Source organism: Chiloscyllium plagiosum, chromosome 23 (genome assembly GCF_004010195.1).
Source record: "Chiloscyllium plagiosum isolate BGI_BamShark_2017 chromosome 23, ASM401019v2, whole genome shotgun sequence".
NCBI classification, from domain to species: domain Eukaryota; kingdom Metazoa; phylum Chordata; class Chondrichthyes; order Orectolobiformes; family Hemiscylliidae; genus Chiloscyllium; species Chiloscyllium plagiosum.
In genome coordinates this window covers 50,373,287-50,392,198 of record NC_057732.1, presented here as the reverse complement: position 1 = coordinate 50,392,198, position 18,912 = coordinate 50,373,287, and the positions used below count along the sequence as shown (strand labels likewise).

Here is an 18,912-nt window from a genome sequence, read left to right as displayed (position 1 = left end):
TTTTTCCCCGGGTACAATAGAGTGTTACAAGGGGACATAAATTTACGGTGAAGGGTGGAAGGTATAGGGGAGATGTCAGGGGTGGGTTCTTTACCCAGAGAGTGGTGGGGGCATGGAATGTGCTGCCTGTGGGAGTGGCAGAGTCAGAATCATTGGTGGCCTTTAAGCGGCAATTGGATAGGTACATGGATGGGTGCTTAAGCTAGGACAAATGTTCGGCACAACATCGTGGGCCGAAGGGCCTATTCTGTGCTGTATTGTTCTATGTTCTATGTTCTATGCTGCCAGACCTGCTGAGTTTCTCCAGCATTTTCTGCTTTTATTTCAAATCACTGGCATCCAAAGTATTTCACTTTTATTCAGGTCAAGTTATTCTTGCTTGTCTGGTGTGGAATGCTCACATGTTTCTCAAAGGGAGAAACGCCCATATCCATTTCCATTGGGGCTTGGCACAAGCTGACAAAAACTAAGGCTCAGGGCCTCCCAAGTTGAAGTGGGGTAACTAGTTGGATTTAACTGGTCAAAAATTGGGTGTCTTCACCTGAGAAGGATTCCCACCAGAGAATTCCCACTTGGCCAGAGCTGTGTTAGGGCTTAAGGACTCTGGAGTAAACATGCAATGATGTCACAGAGCTGCTTCCCACATGGTATAAATAGCACAGTGTAGGTGGAGATAACTGGCTTTGATATAGATTTGAAGAGGGAAACACACGTAGCTAGGAGTCTCTTAACAATGTAACAATAATCATTGAGTATATTTAAGACGGAGATAGATAGGTTCTTGATTGTAAAGGGGATCAAGGGCTATGGGGAGAAAGCAGGAGAATATGGTTGAGAAAACTTATCAGCCATGATTGAATGGTGGAACAGACTTGATGGGCTGAATGGCCTAATTTCTGCTCCTATGTCTTATGGACTTCGGGCCTGGTATATTTCAGATTGCGAAGGATGGTTTTGTATATTGCTAATGTGTAACCAACAGAGTTTGACAATAGGTGAAAATAACGACAGTTCTTGATCTTGCCGCCTTCTCCTCAATGAGCGTCTGTCCTCAATCCAAACTCTTCGGTGTACCTTAAAACCACACAACAAACCTGGTCAAGTGTTGGTCTGTGGAGGCTAGGGGGACAAAATAAAAACACCTAGGCCCAAGAGTGGGCTATCTGAACTTTCATTGTACTTCACACCAGGGATCACTGACCAATGGCAAGGTACACAAGACACTCACCCACCCATTGGTTCACTGAGATTGACATGGGGTCCTAACTTGGGCATCGAACACTCAGTTAGCTAATTACGTTCCACTTTCTAGAGGGAGTCCTGGCTATTGGCACACTCAAACTGTGGGCCTCCAGACAACGTACAGGAATTGTTTCTCTAAGGAGGAAATCTGCTTCCTGTTCCACCATCCAGTACAAATAGGGCAGGAACTTGAGCATCATCGAATTCTGGAAAATCTATCACAGGATACATATAGATGGAAATGTTGAACTACGACACGCACCAAGTGGCACAAAGAAGAACAGGAACAAAGGAGTCCAATTCAACAAAATTCAAGACATCGTCCAGGACAAAACAGTCTACTTGATTGGCACCACCTCTCCCTCCACCATCAACACTCAGTAGCTGCAGTGTGTACCACCTACAAGATGTACTGCAGAATTTCACTGAAGAGCCCTCGAAAGAGCCTTCCAAACCCACAACCACTTTCATCTCAAAGGACCAGGGCAGCAGATACATGGGAACACCACCACCTTCAATTTCCTCTCTGAGCCACTCACCATCCTGACTTGGAAATATATCGCCGTTCCTTCAGGGTTGCTGGGTCAAAATGTTGGAACTCCCTCCCTAACAGCATTGTGGGTCTATCTAGAGCAAGTGGACTGCAGCAGTACCAGGCCCACTCCTGGCAAGGCAAGACTGGTGTGTGAAGTGAGGCTGGATCAATTAGCAAACAGGTATATTCACTAACAGGACTGGACAGAATAATTGCAGGAAAAATGTTCTCAGAGTCCAGAACCAGGGGCCACAGTCTAAGTTGATGGGACAGGCCATTTGGGACTGATATGAGGAGAAATCTCTTGACCCAGAAAGTGGTAAGCCAAGAGAATTCTATGCCACAGAAAATAGTTGAGGCCAAAATATTGAATGTTTTCAAGCATCAGATAGATACGTTGTTAGGGCGAAAGGCATCAAAGGATATAGGGAGAAAGTGGGAACATTAACAGCGCTGAACAATTAGCCATGATCACATTGAATGATGTAGCAGGCTTGAAGGGCTGAATGTCCTAAGCCTGCTCCTGTTTTCTATGTTACTAAGAAGGTAGCTCACCATCACCTTCTCAAGGGCAACTAAGGATGGCCAATCAGTGTTAGCCCAGTCCCTTGTGAAGCCCTGAATGAGTAAAACATCTTTTTCTGACAAAGTTAACTTGGCTAGAAATGCCAAATGCAGGAATATTCTTAAATGCAACATTCTTACCTCTTCACGTGAACAATGTCAAGCTCCCAGAGAACCAATCTAACAATCGCATCAAAAGATTTGGGGGACAAATGCTTTGTGTGAGTTTAATGCCTTGAATTCAGCAAAATTCAATACTGTCTACATTACATATGTGGGCTTTGACCAAATTGTCTCTCCTGCTATTTTGCTGACACATTTGTATTGCGATTTGCTGTTGCTATGTGACACGGGGACCAGAATGGATAAATGGCTGGTGCTAAAATCACTCTGCATTACTGCCTTGAATTGAAATTCCCATGGAGTGCTGAATAAAAGATGGAGCAATCTAAACCATATTATCACAAACCCCGAAGAGGGTAAGATAAATTACAAGACGAATATGAGAGGGATAAGATAAAAGGTAAGTACCAAACAAATTCATGGCAGACAGAGCAAAAGGTGGGCTGTGGGAAGAATGTCGCTATAAATTCGTGGTTTTTGACATTATGAACTTTGGCCTGCTTGATGGCTCCTCTTCTCTGGTGCAATGCAAACAAACCTTCTGTTTCACCTTCTGCAGTTGCTTTGTTTTCTGGTGGAGAGGAAAAGCTCAGGGTTAGTCATTACTTGTAGCTGCAATAATCACACCTGCCTCTCTGGACCGGCTGAAAGAGCATTGACCTACTTTCCTTCAGTGTCAACAGCAGAAAACAATGGTTTGGCCTCTTGACAGAAAGTACCCACCCAATTCTAAATCATAAAGCAAGAGAAGACCCACAAAACTTGGAGAGGCTGGAGCTGGTCTGTTTGGATCAGAAGAGGCTGAGTGCTGACTTCATTGAAGTGTACAAAACAGTGAGGGGTTCGCACAGAATGGACAGGGAAGACCTGTCTCCCCCTTGCAGAGGGTTCAATTACCAAGGGATACAGGTTTAAGGTGATCAATGAAAGGGTTAGAAAGGATATGAAGTAAAGCCAGAGGGTGGTGGGTGTCTCAAACTCACTGGCCAATTTACAGGTTGAGGTTTAAACTCTCAACTCATTGAAAAGGAACATGGATCTGCACCCGAAGTCCTGGAACCTGCAAAGCTATGGACCAGGGGCTGAAAGGTGGGAGTGGAATGGGTGACTAGTTTATTCAGCTTGCACAGACATGATAGGCCAAATGGCCTCTTTCTGCCCTGTAACATTTCTACGGTTTTCATGGGTTATGCACCAATTTGTAACTATTTCAATTTTTTAGCAAGTCCAGTGGTCAACGCAGTGTCTGATACACTCAGAAATCAAATTCCATGGTACTCAGAGCCACTGAGGATTTGATGAAAATCAATTTTCCACTTATGCACATTCATTGAGACATGTAGAGATTCAGAAAGTCTAGAAGTAAGTTGCTGAGTGATCATTTTTGGCATCTTGGGGTGAGCATTGGGCTACTGCTGAAACTCATCAAGCCAACAGCATACAACTTACCAACTTAAAGGATGGAGAAATCTCCCAGTGCTCCTCTAACTAGGTCAATGCTGCTTGGCCTTATGGAATAGTATAATGCAGATGAGGGCATTCAGCCCATCCATTCCCTGTTGGGACCTTTCAAAGAGCAATCCAATCAGTCCCACACCTGCTCTCTTTACTCATATTCCTGCTGTTTGTTTTGGTCATTATCCTATGAACCATCAACCCAACAAGTAATGCTTCCCAAATCTTAACGACTCATTGTACTGAGAGGCTTTCCTCACATTGTCATCTGCTCTTTTTCAATCACATTAAATCCGTCATTGATTACTAGTGCATCAAACAGTGGATGTCCCACACCAGGGACAGGCCATGGTGCAATGTTAATCATTCCATAAGAAACAAACAGATAAAGAAACTGTGTGTGATATACCACTTTTAATTAGCACCACACAATTTACTGATTCTGATTTGTTGGGCATTGGAGAAATTCACCAAAGATTCTCAGACAGCACCTTCCAAACCCACAACCACTTCCATCTAGAAGGACAAGGGCAGCAGATACATGGGAACACCACCCCCTGCAAGTTCCCCTCCAAGCCACTCACCATCCTAACTTGAAATATATCGCCATTCCTTCAGTGTCGCTGGCTCAAAATCCTGGAATTCCCTCCCTAAGGGCATTGAGGGTCAACCCACAGCACATGGACTGCAGTGGGTCAAGAAGGCAGCTCACCCCCACCTTCTCAAGGGGCAACTAGGGACAGGCAGTAAATGCTGGGCCAGCCAGTAACACATATATTGCCATTCCTTCAGTGTCTCTGGCTCAAAATCCTGGAATTCCCTCCCTAATGGCATTGTGGGTCAACCCACAGCACATGGACTGCAGTGGGTCAAGAAGGCAGCTCACCCCCACCTTCTCAAGGGGCAACTAGGGACAGGCAGTAAATGCTGGGCCAGCCAGTAACACCCACATCCCACAAGTGAATGAAAAATGTCTTTCTTAAATTGCACTGTTATTTCCTGGAGTGCAATTCATTTACAATTACTTTTTCATGCTTGATTCTTGTGTACAAATTTCTAAAATGTCAGAATATCCAGCCGTCCTGATCAAATGTGTACCCAGTGTAGCAGGGTTGGTATAGCAACCGAAAGTCTAAAATTGTTTGAAAAGCTAAGATAGCTTTCAGTTTTTTTTTCGTTGGACGAGCTGTGACATTGTAAAAAGGAAGATGTTTCCTCCAGTGCAATGAATGGCCTCTTTCATTAACAGGTCCCATAGATCACCACTTGGACCCTTTCAACTTCAAATAGTAAGCTGAACGGTGGAGTTTGTGGTGACGCTGGATGGGAGGATTGCCCTTATTGAAGGCACAAGTTTTAGGAGATATAGAAGAGAACGTTTTTCTGTAAGAAGGGAGGAAACAGTGAGAAATATTGGGTGACAGTAACAGAATGTGTGAACAGAGTGAGACTGAGAAACAAGATCAGGCAGAGGAAGGGCAGATTCTGACTTCAAAAGCTACAGAGAAAAGGAAGCTAAAAACATCAAAAAAAAAAGCTGAAAGTGGGTAACAACAAAAAGTTCAGAGATAAATGCGTGTGTCGACCTGAGCTGGATTTTATGGTTTTCAATGGGGCAAGGGGAGGAGGAGCAGAAACTGAACGGTTCCCTTCCTCCTATCTGCCATCTTAGCTCAGACAGTCAAGGCTCTGACCGCCAATGAGGGGGCTGTGTTGGGCTTGTGGCTGATTGCCCCACTTCGCCCAGACCCTTTCAGTGCCCAATCAGGAGTTTAGGCCTGGATGCCATGTGTTAGAAGGGTTAGAAGAAATTGGTCACCTTTACCAATTTAAAGGCCAGCTGTACCATCACAACCTTCTCTGCTCCCCCCACAGTGACTCTCTTTTACCGAAACCTCAAAGAAAACCCTTGGAGTATGTTAAAAAAGAAAAACTTGCAGAATCTGCTGTTACTCTCCACACTTTCTCATTGTTACCACATCAGAACGGGCACCAAACACTCCCAGACTTGGCCATTTCCAACAGCCGAAATAATGGGACGGTCAACAAAATAGTTGGTGAGGCCTCTTCTGGTCACCCAGTTACAGGAAGGATGGAGAGGGTTCAGAAGAGATTTACCAGGATGTTGCTGGGAATAGAATGTCTGAGTTATAAAGATTTGGCTGGATAGGCTGTGACATTTTTCACTGGAGGTTGAGAGGCAACCAAATAGAACTTGATAAAATAATGAGGGGTATAGATTGGGTTAATGGTAGTTGTCTTTTCTGTAGAATGGGGGATTTCAAGGCTAGGAGACAGATTTTTAAGGTGAGAGGAGAAAGATTTTAAAATAGACACAATGGGCAAATCTTTCACACCGAGGGTGGTTTGCGTGTGGAATGAACTTCCTGAGGAAGTGGTAGATGTGGGTGAAATTACATTTAAAGCACATTTGGAGAAGTACATGAATAGGAAAGGTTTGGAGGGATATGGGCTAGGAACAGGCAATGGGACTGACTGGTTTAGTTTGGGATTATGTTCTTGGTTGGACCAAAGAGTCTACTTCCATGCTATATGACTCAATGACTGTGTTGTGAACAAACTCCATCACATCCAGCCAAACCCAACACCAAGGGCCCCACCTGTAGGGGGGTCTACCTCAGCACCCACAGGAGCTGATGAGGGTCTTTCCTCTGTGCCCAGGGACTGCCTGGGGAAGAAGACTCGTGATTCCAAAATGGCAGGTGGGGGCAGCGTTAATTCCTGTGCCTGCTTATCTTCTGTGGTCTTGGACAACTGGCGTGTGATGTCACATGGCCTGCCCATCTCCCACACACTCTACCTTACGTTGGCAAAGGTAGACAGTCCACACCATCATCCATGGCTGTGAAATCCAGCCCCTTGCAGCTGAAATAGATGGTGAAACGGTGACTGAATCAGCACAGGGGTCTGCGTAGGCACGGGTTTGTCAGAGCTGAGTCTGAAGGGAGACGCAGTGAGGCACACTGAGGTACTCATGTTACAACAATTGAGGAAAGAACTCAGCAGAAAACTCAGCAACCCGTGCGGTACAGTCCTGTGCAAAGATAGCAGCTGCACGTGCTGACTTCATGGCTATGTTTTTTACAACTGGGTATTTCGGGGCATTCCATTGTAGCAATGAGCCCATGGAAAAACCCTGTTTTGCAGCATGAATTCTCCATCAGAGTCACATTCACCTGCTTCCACCAGCTGATTACTTGCTTATTGTTCTGCCAATTTTAGGCACAACGGTACAGCCACATTTTTAATAGAGTGCCCTGTCATTCTGGGGATTTGTGTGAGTTTTGACCACTTCAGTGACGGCGTCCACACTCTTTTTGCCTGTGGGCTTTCTCTCGTTCACAGGATGTTACACAGCTGTAGCTCCAGAGCTTTGAACAATGTCCCCCTGAGCTGACCAGCCGTTACTCGGCTCACTTGGCAGAATGTTTGCCATCTCGTCTCGCCAGTCAGCTAAATTCCTGAACCTCCAGCATTAAACACCTTATCTGCATTATAAAGAGTCTTGTGACTTAAGATAAACAATGGCAGCTTGCTGAGTTATTCATCGCGCTTGACCTAAATCACTGCTTGCTCGTAAGCTGTGATTTGTCATTCTGTTAAGTTGAATGCTCTGTAATGCAGAACATTGCTCACAGAGAGCTGGGGGACATTCTCTGCTTTTGTTTTTCATTATTAAGACATTTTGATCTTTGGCAATTCTATACATTCCGATTTTGGGTAAGTGATGCCAAGATGTTAGCTCCCTTGGCTACAGCCAACCTTGGCTACAGTTCTGCCAACCTGCTGGTGGACCATTGGAAAATGGCACCGTGACTCTGACATTGGACGAAGGTGTCCTTGCACTGCTATATACCTCTAGGGTAGGGGACTTCAAGACCAGGGACGTATTTTTAAGGCGAGAGGAGAAAGATAAAAAAAAAAGACATGAGCAGCAATATTTGTCCCCCCCAGAGTGTGGTTCATGTATGGAATGAATTGCCAGAGAAAGTATTGGATGCAGTTACAGTTACAATGTTCAAGATATTTAAATAAGTGCATGAATAAGAAATGTTTGGAGGGACATGGGGCAAGCACAGGCAAGTGAGACTAGTTTAGTTTGGGATGTTTGGTCAGCACGGACTGGTTGGACCGAAGGGTCTGTTTCCCTGCTGTGTGACTCTATGATAGACCACCTGGGTAAAGAATGGGAATGGAACACAATCAGTCACTAATCAGACACTAACAATGGGGCCCATATATTCCCAGGTCACGTAAAACACACATTGTGTGAGGGATTAAAATTCTCTCTGTTACCTTTGGCTAATTTTCAGATCCTTTCACCTGGTGTCCAGAAGGGGAAAAGAAAAACCAATGAACTTGTGAATGACAGATTCCGGTCTGAATCACTTTGTGCTCTTTAAATGGAACTCCTGCATGTCAGCAGGCACATTCACAACCAAACATCACTGTGTTTTTTACAATAGGTTTTCCTAGGATGGGAACAGAGTTATAGGGCAGTTAAAGTAGTGACTGTACTGTCATGTTTCATTCCTCACTCCGAGAGGGGGAGCATGTGGAATTCTCTGCCATAGAATGCCATTGAGGCTAAAGCACTGAATGTTTTAAAGAAGGAATTAGATATAGTTTTTAGGGCTAAAGGAAGCAAAGGTTATGGGGAGAAAATAGGGACAGGGTAATGAGTTGGATCATTAGCCATGGTCACACTGAATGGCAGAGAATGTTTCACAGGCTGAATGGCCTAACTCCTGATGTTGTGATTGTAACGAAATCAGTCATAGAATAGGAGTTTCTTGATTGGGGCTGTTAACCTGTTTCAATCAGGGAGCCCTGGCTGACAGAAACAGGAGTGTCCACTATTATATTTGTGATGAATGCAAGTGGGACTTGAGGTTTGTCCTCAACTCCCTGAAAACTGGTTTGGGGTTTGACTTGGCTGCCCTTTCCCCTGTACATCGTGGGATTTTGTGAACTGCTGCTTTCTGTTTATTGTTAACTGTATTTTGTACTGTTTAATAAATGTTTTTAAAAAAACAGGAGTGTCAGAGGTTCTGCTCAATCTGAGAGCTGGCTCTGAGGGAGCTGGATCAGTGTCAAGGATTCTCCATGTGTAATTAAGGGCTGACTTGGTGACAGGATACAGGCCTCCCCTGGAGTTATTACACATGCTCCTATTTATCATGTTTTATGTGTCAACCATTACCCAGATGTTGCCATTTTAGGTGAAGACCTTCTAATAGGTGACCCACACATCTGCCAGCAAACAAAATGTCTCTTATTTGATTGTGCATCACAGGGATGTGAATAATGACCCTTGACCCTTGGATGGAATGTATGTAATGCTTCTTCCATCACTATTCAATCTGAAGGAGCCAGTGCGTGATGCAGAAGGTAAAAGCATTGGTGACTTCAAGGTAGATAAGCACATGAGAGAGAAGGGAATAGAGAGGCACACTGCCAGACATAGGAGAAGGTGGTTGTAAGGAATAAAAATGGAAAAGACTGAAAATAGTCAGCAGGTCAGGCAGAATCCATGGAGAAAGAGTGAGAGAGAGGGACAGAGGGAGAAAGCGAGAGAGCGTCAGAATGTGAGGAAGTTTGAGTGGTCAGGACGGTGGCTCAGTAATTAGCACTGCTGCCTTACAGCACCTGGGACTCTGGTTCAATTCCACCCCCAGGTGACTGTCTGTATGTATATGTTCTCCCAGTGTCAGCGTGGGTTTCCTCTGGGTGCTCTGGTTTCCTCCCACAGTCCAAAGATATGCAGGTTAGGGTGGATTGGCCGTGCTAAATTACCCATAGTGTCCAGGCTGGGTGAGTTAGCCATGGGAAATGTGTTGTTAAGGTCAGAGTGTTGGTCTTGTTGGGATGCTCTTCGGAGGGTCGCTGTGGATTCAATGAGCTGTATGGCCTACTTCCGCACTGTAGGGATTCTATAATTTTATTCTACAAATCTAAATGCTGATATGGACTGGTTACAGCAAGTGATCTGTTTCCATGCCCTGTATTCAATGTAATTCTACTTAAAAGTTGCCAAAATAGATTGAAATTGACTTTATGCAGGGCACATGGACAAATGTAACTATATAGTGTAAAAGGCTATGGATATGAAAGGGCTAATCTCAGAGCCAAGCTGAAACTTTGCCTACTCTGAAATAGAACACATACTATGGGGAGTGCTTGGGCTCTCTTAAGGAGTTCAGAGTAGTTTTAGCTGGAAATAGTCATGTTGTCTATTCCTCATGTTACCATTTGTATAATCTAATCTGTAGATAGTTCCTAAGATGTGATAAAATGTACTTTGTTTCCTGAGCTAAGAACCTCTTCTGCTGAGACTGATCCTTCAGCACCAACCGCAAAAAGCCCTGAAAGGACGATGAAGGATTGGGTGGCAGCATTCTCTCTAAAGTACCGAGATGGTATCATTATTCTTTTTACAGGCAGCACAGGATCTTCCACTCTTTTCAATCAGCGAGTCATATTCAAAAGCATGGGCAACTTGCTAGAGAAAGACAATCAAGGCCCAGTCACAAAAGCTGTTTGGGTTTCTTTGCATCAGTGTTCACTGAGGAGAGGGACATGGTGAATGTTGAGATTAGAGATAGAAGTTTGATTAGTCTGGATCACGTTGATATAAGTAGAGAAGATGTGTTGGATGGGCTAGAGGTTATTAAGGTGGACAAATCCCTAGGACTGGATGGAATCTATCCCAGGTTGCTGAGGGAGGCTAGAGAGGAAATAGCTGGGGCCCTGACAGATATCTTTGTAACATCCTTAAATACAGGTGAGGTGCCGGAGGACTGGAGGGTTGTTCATGTTGTCCCCCTGTACAAGAAGGGTAATAGGGATATTCCAGGTAACTACAGACCAGTGAGCCTGACGTCGGTGGTGGGAAAGTTGCTGGAGAAGGTACAGAAAAATAAAATTTATTTATATTTGGAAAAGAATTGGCTTATCAGTGATAGGCAACATGGTTTTGTGCAGGGGAGATCGTGTCTTACCAACTTAATAGAGTCCTTTGAGGAAGTGACCAAGTTGATAGATGAAGGAAGGACTGTAGATGTCATTTACATCTTTAGTAAGGCATTTGATAAGGTTGCCCATGATAAACTACTAGAGAAAGAGAAGTCACATGGTGTTCAGGGTGTTCTGGCTAGGTGGATAAAGAACTGGTTGAGCAACAGGAGACAGAGAGTAGTAGTTGAAGGGAGTTTCTCGAAATGGAGAAAGGTGACCCGTGGTGCTCCGCAGGAGTCAGTGTTGGGGCCACTGTTCTTTGTAATATACATAAATGATCTGGAAGAGGGCACTGTTGGTATGATCAGCAAGTTTGCAGATGACACCAAGATTGGTAGAGTAGCAGAAAGCATAAGGGACTGTCAGAGAATACAGGAGAATATAGATAGACCGGAGAGTTGGGCAGGGAAGTGGCAGATGGAGTTCAGTCCAGGCAAATGTGAGGTGATGCATTTTGGGAAGTCTAATTCTAGAGTGAATTATACAATGAACGGAAGAGCTTTGGGAAAGGTTGATGAGCAGAGAGATCTGGGAGTGCAGGTCCATTGTACCCTGAAGGTTGCTGCACACGTGGATAGAGTGGTCAAGAAGGCATATAGTATGCTTGCCTTCATTGGACGGGGTATCGAGTATAAGAGCTGGCAAGTCATGTTAAAATTGTACAAGACATTGGTTCGGCCGCATTTAGACTACTGTGTACAGTTCTGGGCGCCACATTACCAAAAGGATGTGCACGCTTTGGAGTGGGTGCAGTGAAGGTTTATAAGGATGTTGCCTGGTATGGAAGGTGCTAGTTATGAAGAGAGGTTGAGTAGGTTAGGATTGTTTTCATTAGAAAAAAGGAGATTGAGAGGGGACTTGATTGAAGTTTACAAAATCATGAAGGATATAGACAAGGTAGATAGAGATAAGCTTTTTCCCAGGGTGAAGGATTCAATAACGAGATGTCACGCTTTCAAGGTGAGAGGTGAAAAGATTAAGGGGGATATACACGGCAAGTACTTCACACAGAGGGTGGTGGGTGTCTGGAACACGTTGCCAGCAGAGGTGGTAGAGGCAGGCACCGTAGATTCGTTTAAGATGCATCTGGACAGATGCATGAGTAGGTGGGAAGCAGAGGGATACAGATACTTAGGAATTGGGCAACAGATTTAGACAGTGGATTTGGATCGGCTCAGGCTTGAAGGGCCAAAGGGCCTATTCCTGGGCTGTAAATTTTCTTTGTTCTTTGTTCTTTGGTTTTGACCCACTCCAATGGACAGTGTGGGCCTCTCTGACTGACTCCAACCTCACAGAAGTGCCAACTGATCACTGTCACCATTACATTCAGTTCATATCTCTTTCTTCAGGACTGGATGTGAGGACATTAACACATTATAGAATGATAAGGCACAGAAAAGGCCCTTTGGCCCATCAAGTCAGCACTGATATATCTACCTCCAAAATTGCGCCAATCCCAATTTCCTACACTTGTTGCATATTCTTGTTTAGGGGAACAGCAATACCAGGTCAATGTCACTTCAAGTGTCACTTTGCAAAGAAACCCAAAAACAAATACAAAAGAAAAATGGTTACAGAGCCTATCTGATTCCCTTTAGGATTTCAGTTCTGTTTCTTGTAGTTTGGGAATTGGCAATTGAACCTGCGACCTTCCTGACTGTACGATTCCATTTTATTCAGGTAGACATTCACTCCTCTTGTTGGGGGATTCCGGACAATAGGGTGGTATCTTACAGTCGGAGGAGAAAGTGAGGTCTGCAGATGGAACAATCCATCTTCCGCAACTACACTGGCCCCACCCCCCATCTTTTCCTTCGCTACATAGATGACTGTATCGGCGCTACCTCGTGCTCCCACGAGGAGGTTGAACAGTTCATCCACTACACTAACACCTTCCACCCCGACCTCAAATTCACCTGGACAGTCTCGGACTCCTCCCTCCCCTTCCTAGACCTTTCCGTTTCTATCTCAGGCGACCGAATCAACACGGACATCTACTACAAACCAACCGACTCCCACAGCTACCTGGACTACACCTCCTCCCATCCTGCCCCCTGTAAAAACGCCATCCCATTCTCCCAATTCCTTCGTCTCCGCCGCATCTGCTCCCAGGAGGACCAGTTCAAAATACGTACAACACAGATGGCCTCCTTCTTCAAGGACCGCAATTTCCCCCCCGACATGGTCGACGGTGCCCTCCACCGCATCTCCTCCACTTCCCGCTCCTCCGCCCTTGAGCCCCGCCCCTCCAACCGCCACCAGGACAGAACCCCACTGGTCCTCACCTACCACCCCACCAATCTCCATGTACAGCGCATCATCCGCCGTCACTTCCGCCACCTCCAAACAGACCCCAGCACCAAGGATATATTTCCCTCCACTCCCCTATCAGCTTTCCGTAGAGACCACTCCCTCCGCGACTCCCTTGTCAGATCCACACCCCCCACCGACCCAACCACCACTCCCGGCACCTTCCCTTGCAACCGCAGGAGGTGCAACACTTGCGCCCACACCTCCCCCCTCACTTCTCTCCAAGGCCCCAAGGGAAACTTCCATATCCGCCACAGATTCACCTGCACCTCCACCCACATCATCTACTGCATCCGCTGCAACCGGTGTGGCCTCCTCTATATTGGGGAGACAGGCCGCCTACTAGCGGAGCGATTCAGAGAGCACCTCTGGGCCACCCGGACGAACCAACCCAACCAACCTGTGGCACAGCATTTCAACTCCCCCTCCCACTCCACCGAGGATATGCAGGTCATTGGACTCATCCACCGCCAATCACATTTCCAACGCCCCTCCTCCAAGTCCCTCCTCCCTACCTTTTATCTTCTCCTGCTGAACACTCTCTGCTCATTCCTGAAGAAGGGCCTGTGCCCGAAACGTCGAATTTCCTGTTCCCTGGATGCTGCCTGACCTGCTGTGCTGTTCCAGCAATAAAGTTCTTACAGTCGGAACTGAACTGGCAAGAATTGAATGCAGCACTTGATGCAAGGGCTTGAGTGAATGTGGAATGTGACACTGCTACAGGAGTTCTTTTCAATTATTAGTTTATGGGATGTCTGTGTTGTTGGCGGGACCACCTTTTTATTGCCCATTTCCTAATTGCCATCGTGAGGGTGATGGGGCCCTTGGAATTAACGGATGTGAGAGGTCACTGGTTTTGACATTGGAGGCCTAAATGATTGGGTCATTTAAGAAACAAATTTGTTGCCGCTGCACCAATCTTACAGCCGTAGAGGAAGAGTCACTGGACCCGAAACCTTAACTCTGATTTCTCTTCACAGATGCTGCCAGACTTGCTAAGCTTTTCCAGAAACCTCTGTTTTCGTTTCTGATTCACAGCATCCGCAGTTGTTTCAGTTTTTACAGAAATAGAATCTACGCCTGTGGCCTTAGTGTCAAAGAAAGCACTGCAGGTCAGCTGGTATCTGAAAGGGCATCCTTTTACCTCCTGCTTTGTAGGATCTGCAGGGAGTCAGCTACGGACAGACCCACTGCCTCAGGAATACCAATATTGGGTGCCGACAGTGTGGTGGCATTGGCACGCAACTCATAATCCAGAGACCCAGGCTAATGATCTTGGGACATGGGAATGAATCCCACTATGGCAGATGGTGACAACTCAATTCAGTAAGATCTGAAATTAAGAGCTCATCTAACCATTGTCAATTGTCATAAAAGCCCATCTAGTTCACACATGTCCTCAACTGGTTTGCACAGCAGAGTGGTGGATTCTGAAATGATCTAGTAAGCTACTGACTACTCTATCAACCTGCTACAGAGCTTAAAAAAGAATTGAAACTGGACAGACCACCAGATGTCCACCAAGACATCTCCAACACCAACAGCAGCCCAGCCCTGTCCAAGTTCCTGGGGGCTAATGCCAAAATTGAAATTGAGTTGTTCCACAGACGTGTGAAGGACTAGATTGAGATAGGCATATTGATGGAATCATTCCTCGTAGACACCACTATCACCATGCCTGGGTATATCCTGTCTCACAAGAGGTGGTGGCACAATGGTATACAGTCAATTAGAATTATAGAATCATGGAATCCTTACAATATGGAAACAGGCCTTCAGCCCAACAAGTCCATACCAACCCTCTGAAGAGTAACCCACCCCGACCCATTCCCCTACCCTATTACTCTACATTTACCTCTAATGCACCTAACTTACACATCCCTGAACACTATGGGCAATGTAACATGGCCAATTCACCTAACCTGCACATTTTTGGTCTGTGGGAGGAAACCGGAGCACCCGGAGGAAACCCATGCAGACACGGGGAGAATGTGCAAACTCCACACAGACAGTCGTCCAAGGCTGGAGGGCAATTGGCTCCTGCCTTTCGACCGTGTAAAGTTTCTCTCTGAATGCTATTGTGCAAGTCTCTGAAAGGATGATACTGAGGAGTCCTTTAAGAGATCATTTGGACTTTGCAACAGAACATTCTCCAGAACAACCTTCTCAGAGTCTCTGTAATGCCCTGATGTAACCTGTAACTAGTTTTGGGCATGCAGTAAGCTCTTGTTCAACATGAGAGCCTGTTGCAGTCAGACCAGTCAGTGCTTTGCCTTTACCACACCTGACCATCAGGTAGATCCTTGCCCTTAGGAGGCAACAACCCACCTTGCGGGGAGCTGGAGACGTGTGTTGACTGTACGCACTAGCAGAAGCGAATGCTTCAAAAGAGAAAGAGGCTAAGAAACTAGGTATGGACAAGTTTGTCCTGCACAGCTTTCTTCATTTGGCATCAAATTGTGATGTTGGAAAAGCACAGCCAGTCAGGCAGCAGCTAAACAGCAGGAGACTTACTGCCTGACCGCCTGTGCTTTTTCAGCACCACACGTTTTGACTCTGATCTCCAGCAGCTGCAGTCCTCACTTTCTTCGAGTTGATTAAGACCTTTCTCCATTGGGCACCCTGGCAAAATCTTGTGCTCTGTCGAAAAATGCTTCAGTCGAATTTAACCGTGATGGTTCACTGGCTGTGAAATTCCTCTGGGGGAGTTTTCTGATACAGAAAGGGGAATGTGACTCATGCCGCTGATATTTCCCAAAGCACCATATGCCAGAGTGTAGGAAGTGAATTTGCTTTCGATGTCTCACGTACATAATTCAGGACCTGAGCCAATAGCCAATGGTGCCAAAGAGAGACAGTGCGCCTCCTCACAGGGAGATCCATCCACTAGTTTCGCTATCTCATGGCACAGTTTTCCATGCAGTTCTTGGCTTGTACAAAGCTGTTTGGAAATCGATTTCAGCTGAAGGAAGCACTGTCTCCTCTTTTGCGACGTATTTGAATATATCTCACTGTCTGTGATTTTTACATTTGCCATCCAACAGGATAAGTGAAGGCTCCATGACAACCTGAAGGTGCTGCAAACAATCTCCATCAAATTTACACTTTACATCATCCTGCTGCCCACAGACCGATCCTGACATACCTGCAGCAACTGCCAGTTTATTAACAAAAGGAGTGATATGGCAAGGGGATGAAAAACCATCATAAATACTCAAAAAGGGGCAAAGCAGTCAATATGCCTACAATGAATTTGAATTAGAATCCCTACAGTGTGGGAACAGGCCCTTCGGCCCAACAAGTCCACTCCGACCCTCCGAAGAGTATCCCACCCAAACCCATTAGCCTACATTTCCCCTGACTAACACACCTAACCTACACATCCCTAAACACTACAGGCAATTTAGCATGGCCAATCCACCTAACCTGCACATCTTTGGACTGTGGGACGAAACCGGAGCACCCGGAGGAAACCCACGCAGACACGGGGAGAATGTGCAAACTCCAGTCAGACAGTCGTCCAAGGTTGGAATTGAACCTGGGTCCCTGATGTGCTAAGCACTGAGCCACCGTGCCACCCTCTGAATCAAAATGAAATTGTAAGGCCAGCGGGGGTAGGTTAAACCGGACCTGAAAGCCAACATGAGTTTTCATAAATTTGAGATGATAATAAAAGCTGCAGCTATAACATTTAGATTGAAGTTAACAAACGGTGAAATCTCCCATCGCCTCAGGCCATGATCTTAAAATGTCACAGCTGCCCTCAAATAATTATCACAAATTATATAACCAAATCACTTACCATTTTGTTCAAGAAAGTACTTCACATTCATTAGCATTCGGCCCTGGGGCTTTAAATCTAGCTGTTTTCAGAAAAGAAAGAGAATAAAGAACAGAGAGAAAGAAAGAAAAGATGATTAAAAGGACCAAACCATGAGGAGATTTTCACATATTATTCAAGATTTTGGAATGGCAGAGATTTATGTGTGGGAGGATGGAGAGACGGAACAAAGATGTATTCCTAGCTCTTAAAGAACCTAAATCTTCTCTGAGAACAATTATTCTGATTGGATGGAAACGGATTTATTCTTTTAACAATTTAAAGCAGCAAGTCTCATTGTATGTACAAACAGACAGACACAATTTATGAAATAATGAGGTCAAACCATTTAAAAGCTCCAAGGTAACTCAAAGTTTGAAAAAGGCTGCATTAGAATATGTTCTGCTTCAGGGTAGGTAATGAGATACACATAAGTAAATGGACTGTTGTGTTAAAACAAAGCATTCTGTGTGTTTTTCTTCCCCAGTTTAAACTCCCAGGTATTAATTTCAGGAATAAGTAATTTAACAAGGAGGAAATGCCAAAGCACACGCTTGTCATGAAAAACACACGCAAAAGCATACTTACATAGACACACACACAAAAAAAGTTAAAAAACACATACACACAGACAAAATACAGACACATAAAACATACACAGCTCAAAATGCATGCACACATATATATATCAAGGTAAAACACAGGCATAAAAACATATATAGACAGATAAAGTGCACACTCCCTCCCTCCCTCTTAAAACCATAATAAAATTTTTAGCTTTAGCTTCTCTTTATATTTTTCTGCAGGCTTCCCATAACTCATATACTCTAGGTATAATGATGAATCCTGTAACAGTCATGATAGCCTGAATGGCCTCCACCTACACCTGGTAGGAATCCAGGACACATTCTTAAAAATTCCAGGGTTAACCTAAAGCTACCTGAAACTTAACTGGTGATAGCAGCTTTAGGCATTTTGTATTTCAGTTTTCTTTTTCCTATCGACCTATCCTCGAGCTGTTCCTCCTCATACACTGCACTAGCAGGGATGCAATCTAAGGCATGGATTTTGCCACAGTTTTAGCCAGTCACTGTGATCAAGGTGCATGCAGCTTTTTGAGATTACACTCTTTATCTCATGACTGATTTTCTATTTGAGTGTCACGGCTCTCACTGTCAAGAGTCAAGCTGACTCATTTCTACCAGCGCCAGATCCGGGATTGAACATTTACATCAAGCTGCTCAGGAAGCACCTGTGACACCAGTATGTCCCAGTCATGGTCCACTTCTGTCTGAAAACCATAATTTTTGCCACAATTGCACACCCTCCTCCTCCCGCCTTGGCGGACCCGGCTGTTCACTCGTCTTAAGAGCCTGACCGAAAGCAACAGATTGCTCAATGAAATCTCCAGACTGGATGTTTGCTCAGGATTGCACAGAGGCCCTGCTGTTTCTAATGTGAATGATTCTGGGTGCAGCTAGTGAGACTGAGAGGTGGAAAGGCAGGCGTGTAGTGTACGGTAGGAGGGCTGGCACAGTGAGACAGAGGGAGGGAAGGAGGTACACATTGAGGCCTCACAGTTGAGGGGGGAAATGAACGGGTGATTGGCTAATCAATGGGTGAGGGGTTCTGGGTGCGTAGGGAGGGAAAATGGATGTTTTGGGTTTGTATAGCTACTCAGAGGCCCATCTCACTAATGGGTTCAATCATTTCTATTGGAGGGTTTGAAATTCGTTACTTAAAATACATGTGGCTTAAAGTAAGGGGTGGAATAAAGGGTGACATATTTAAGACAGAGATGAAGAGGACTTTCTTCTCTCAATGG

The 18,912-nt window shown here is 45.1% G+C and overlaps 1 protein-coding gene across 7 annotated transcripts in view; it reads right to left on the bottom strand.

Annotated features, from left to right (window-relative positions):
• The window catches only part of prkcq (protein kinase C, theta), a 173,946-nt gene that overhangs the window by 75,073 nt on the left and 79,961 nt on the right, over positions 1 to 18,912 (bottom strand). For all 7 annotated transcript variants that reach the window (XM_043714126.1, XM_043714132.1, XM_043714127.1 and 4 more), the window contains 2 exons: positions 17,070 to 17,130; positions 2,873 to 3,035 (listed from right to left, as the gene is read on the bottom strand). In XM_043714126.1, coding sequence (XP_043570061.1) covers positions 2,873 to 3,035; positions 17,070 to 17,130 — 224 coding nt within the window. The remainder of the gene's footprint in view (positions 1 to 2,872; positions 3,036 to 17,069; positions 17,131 to 18,912) is intronic.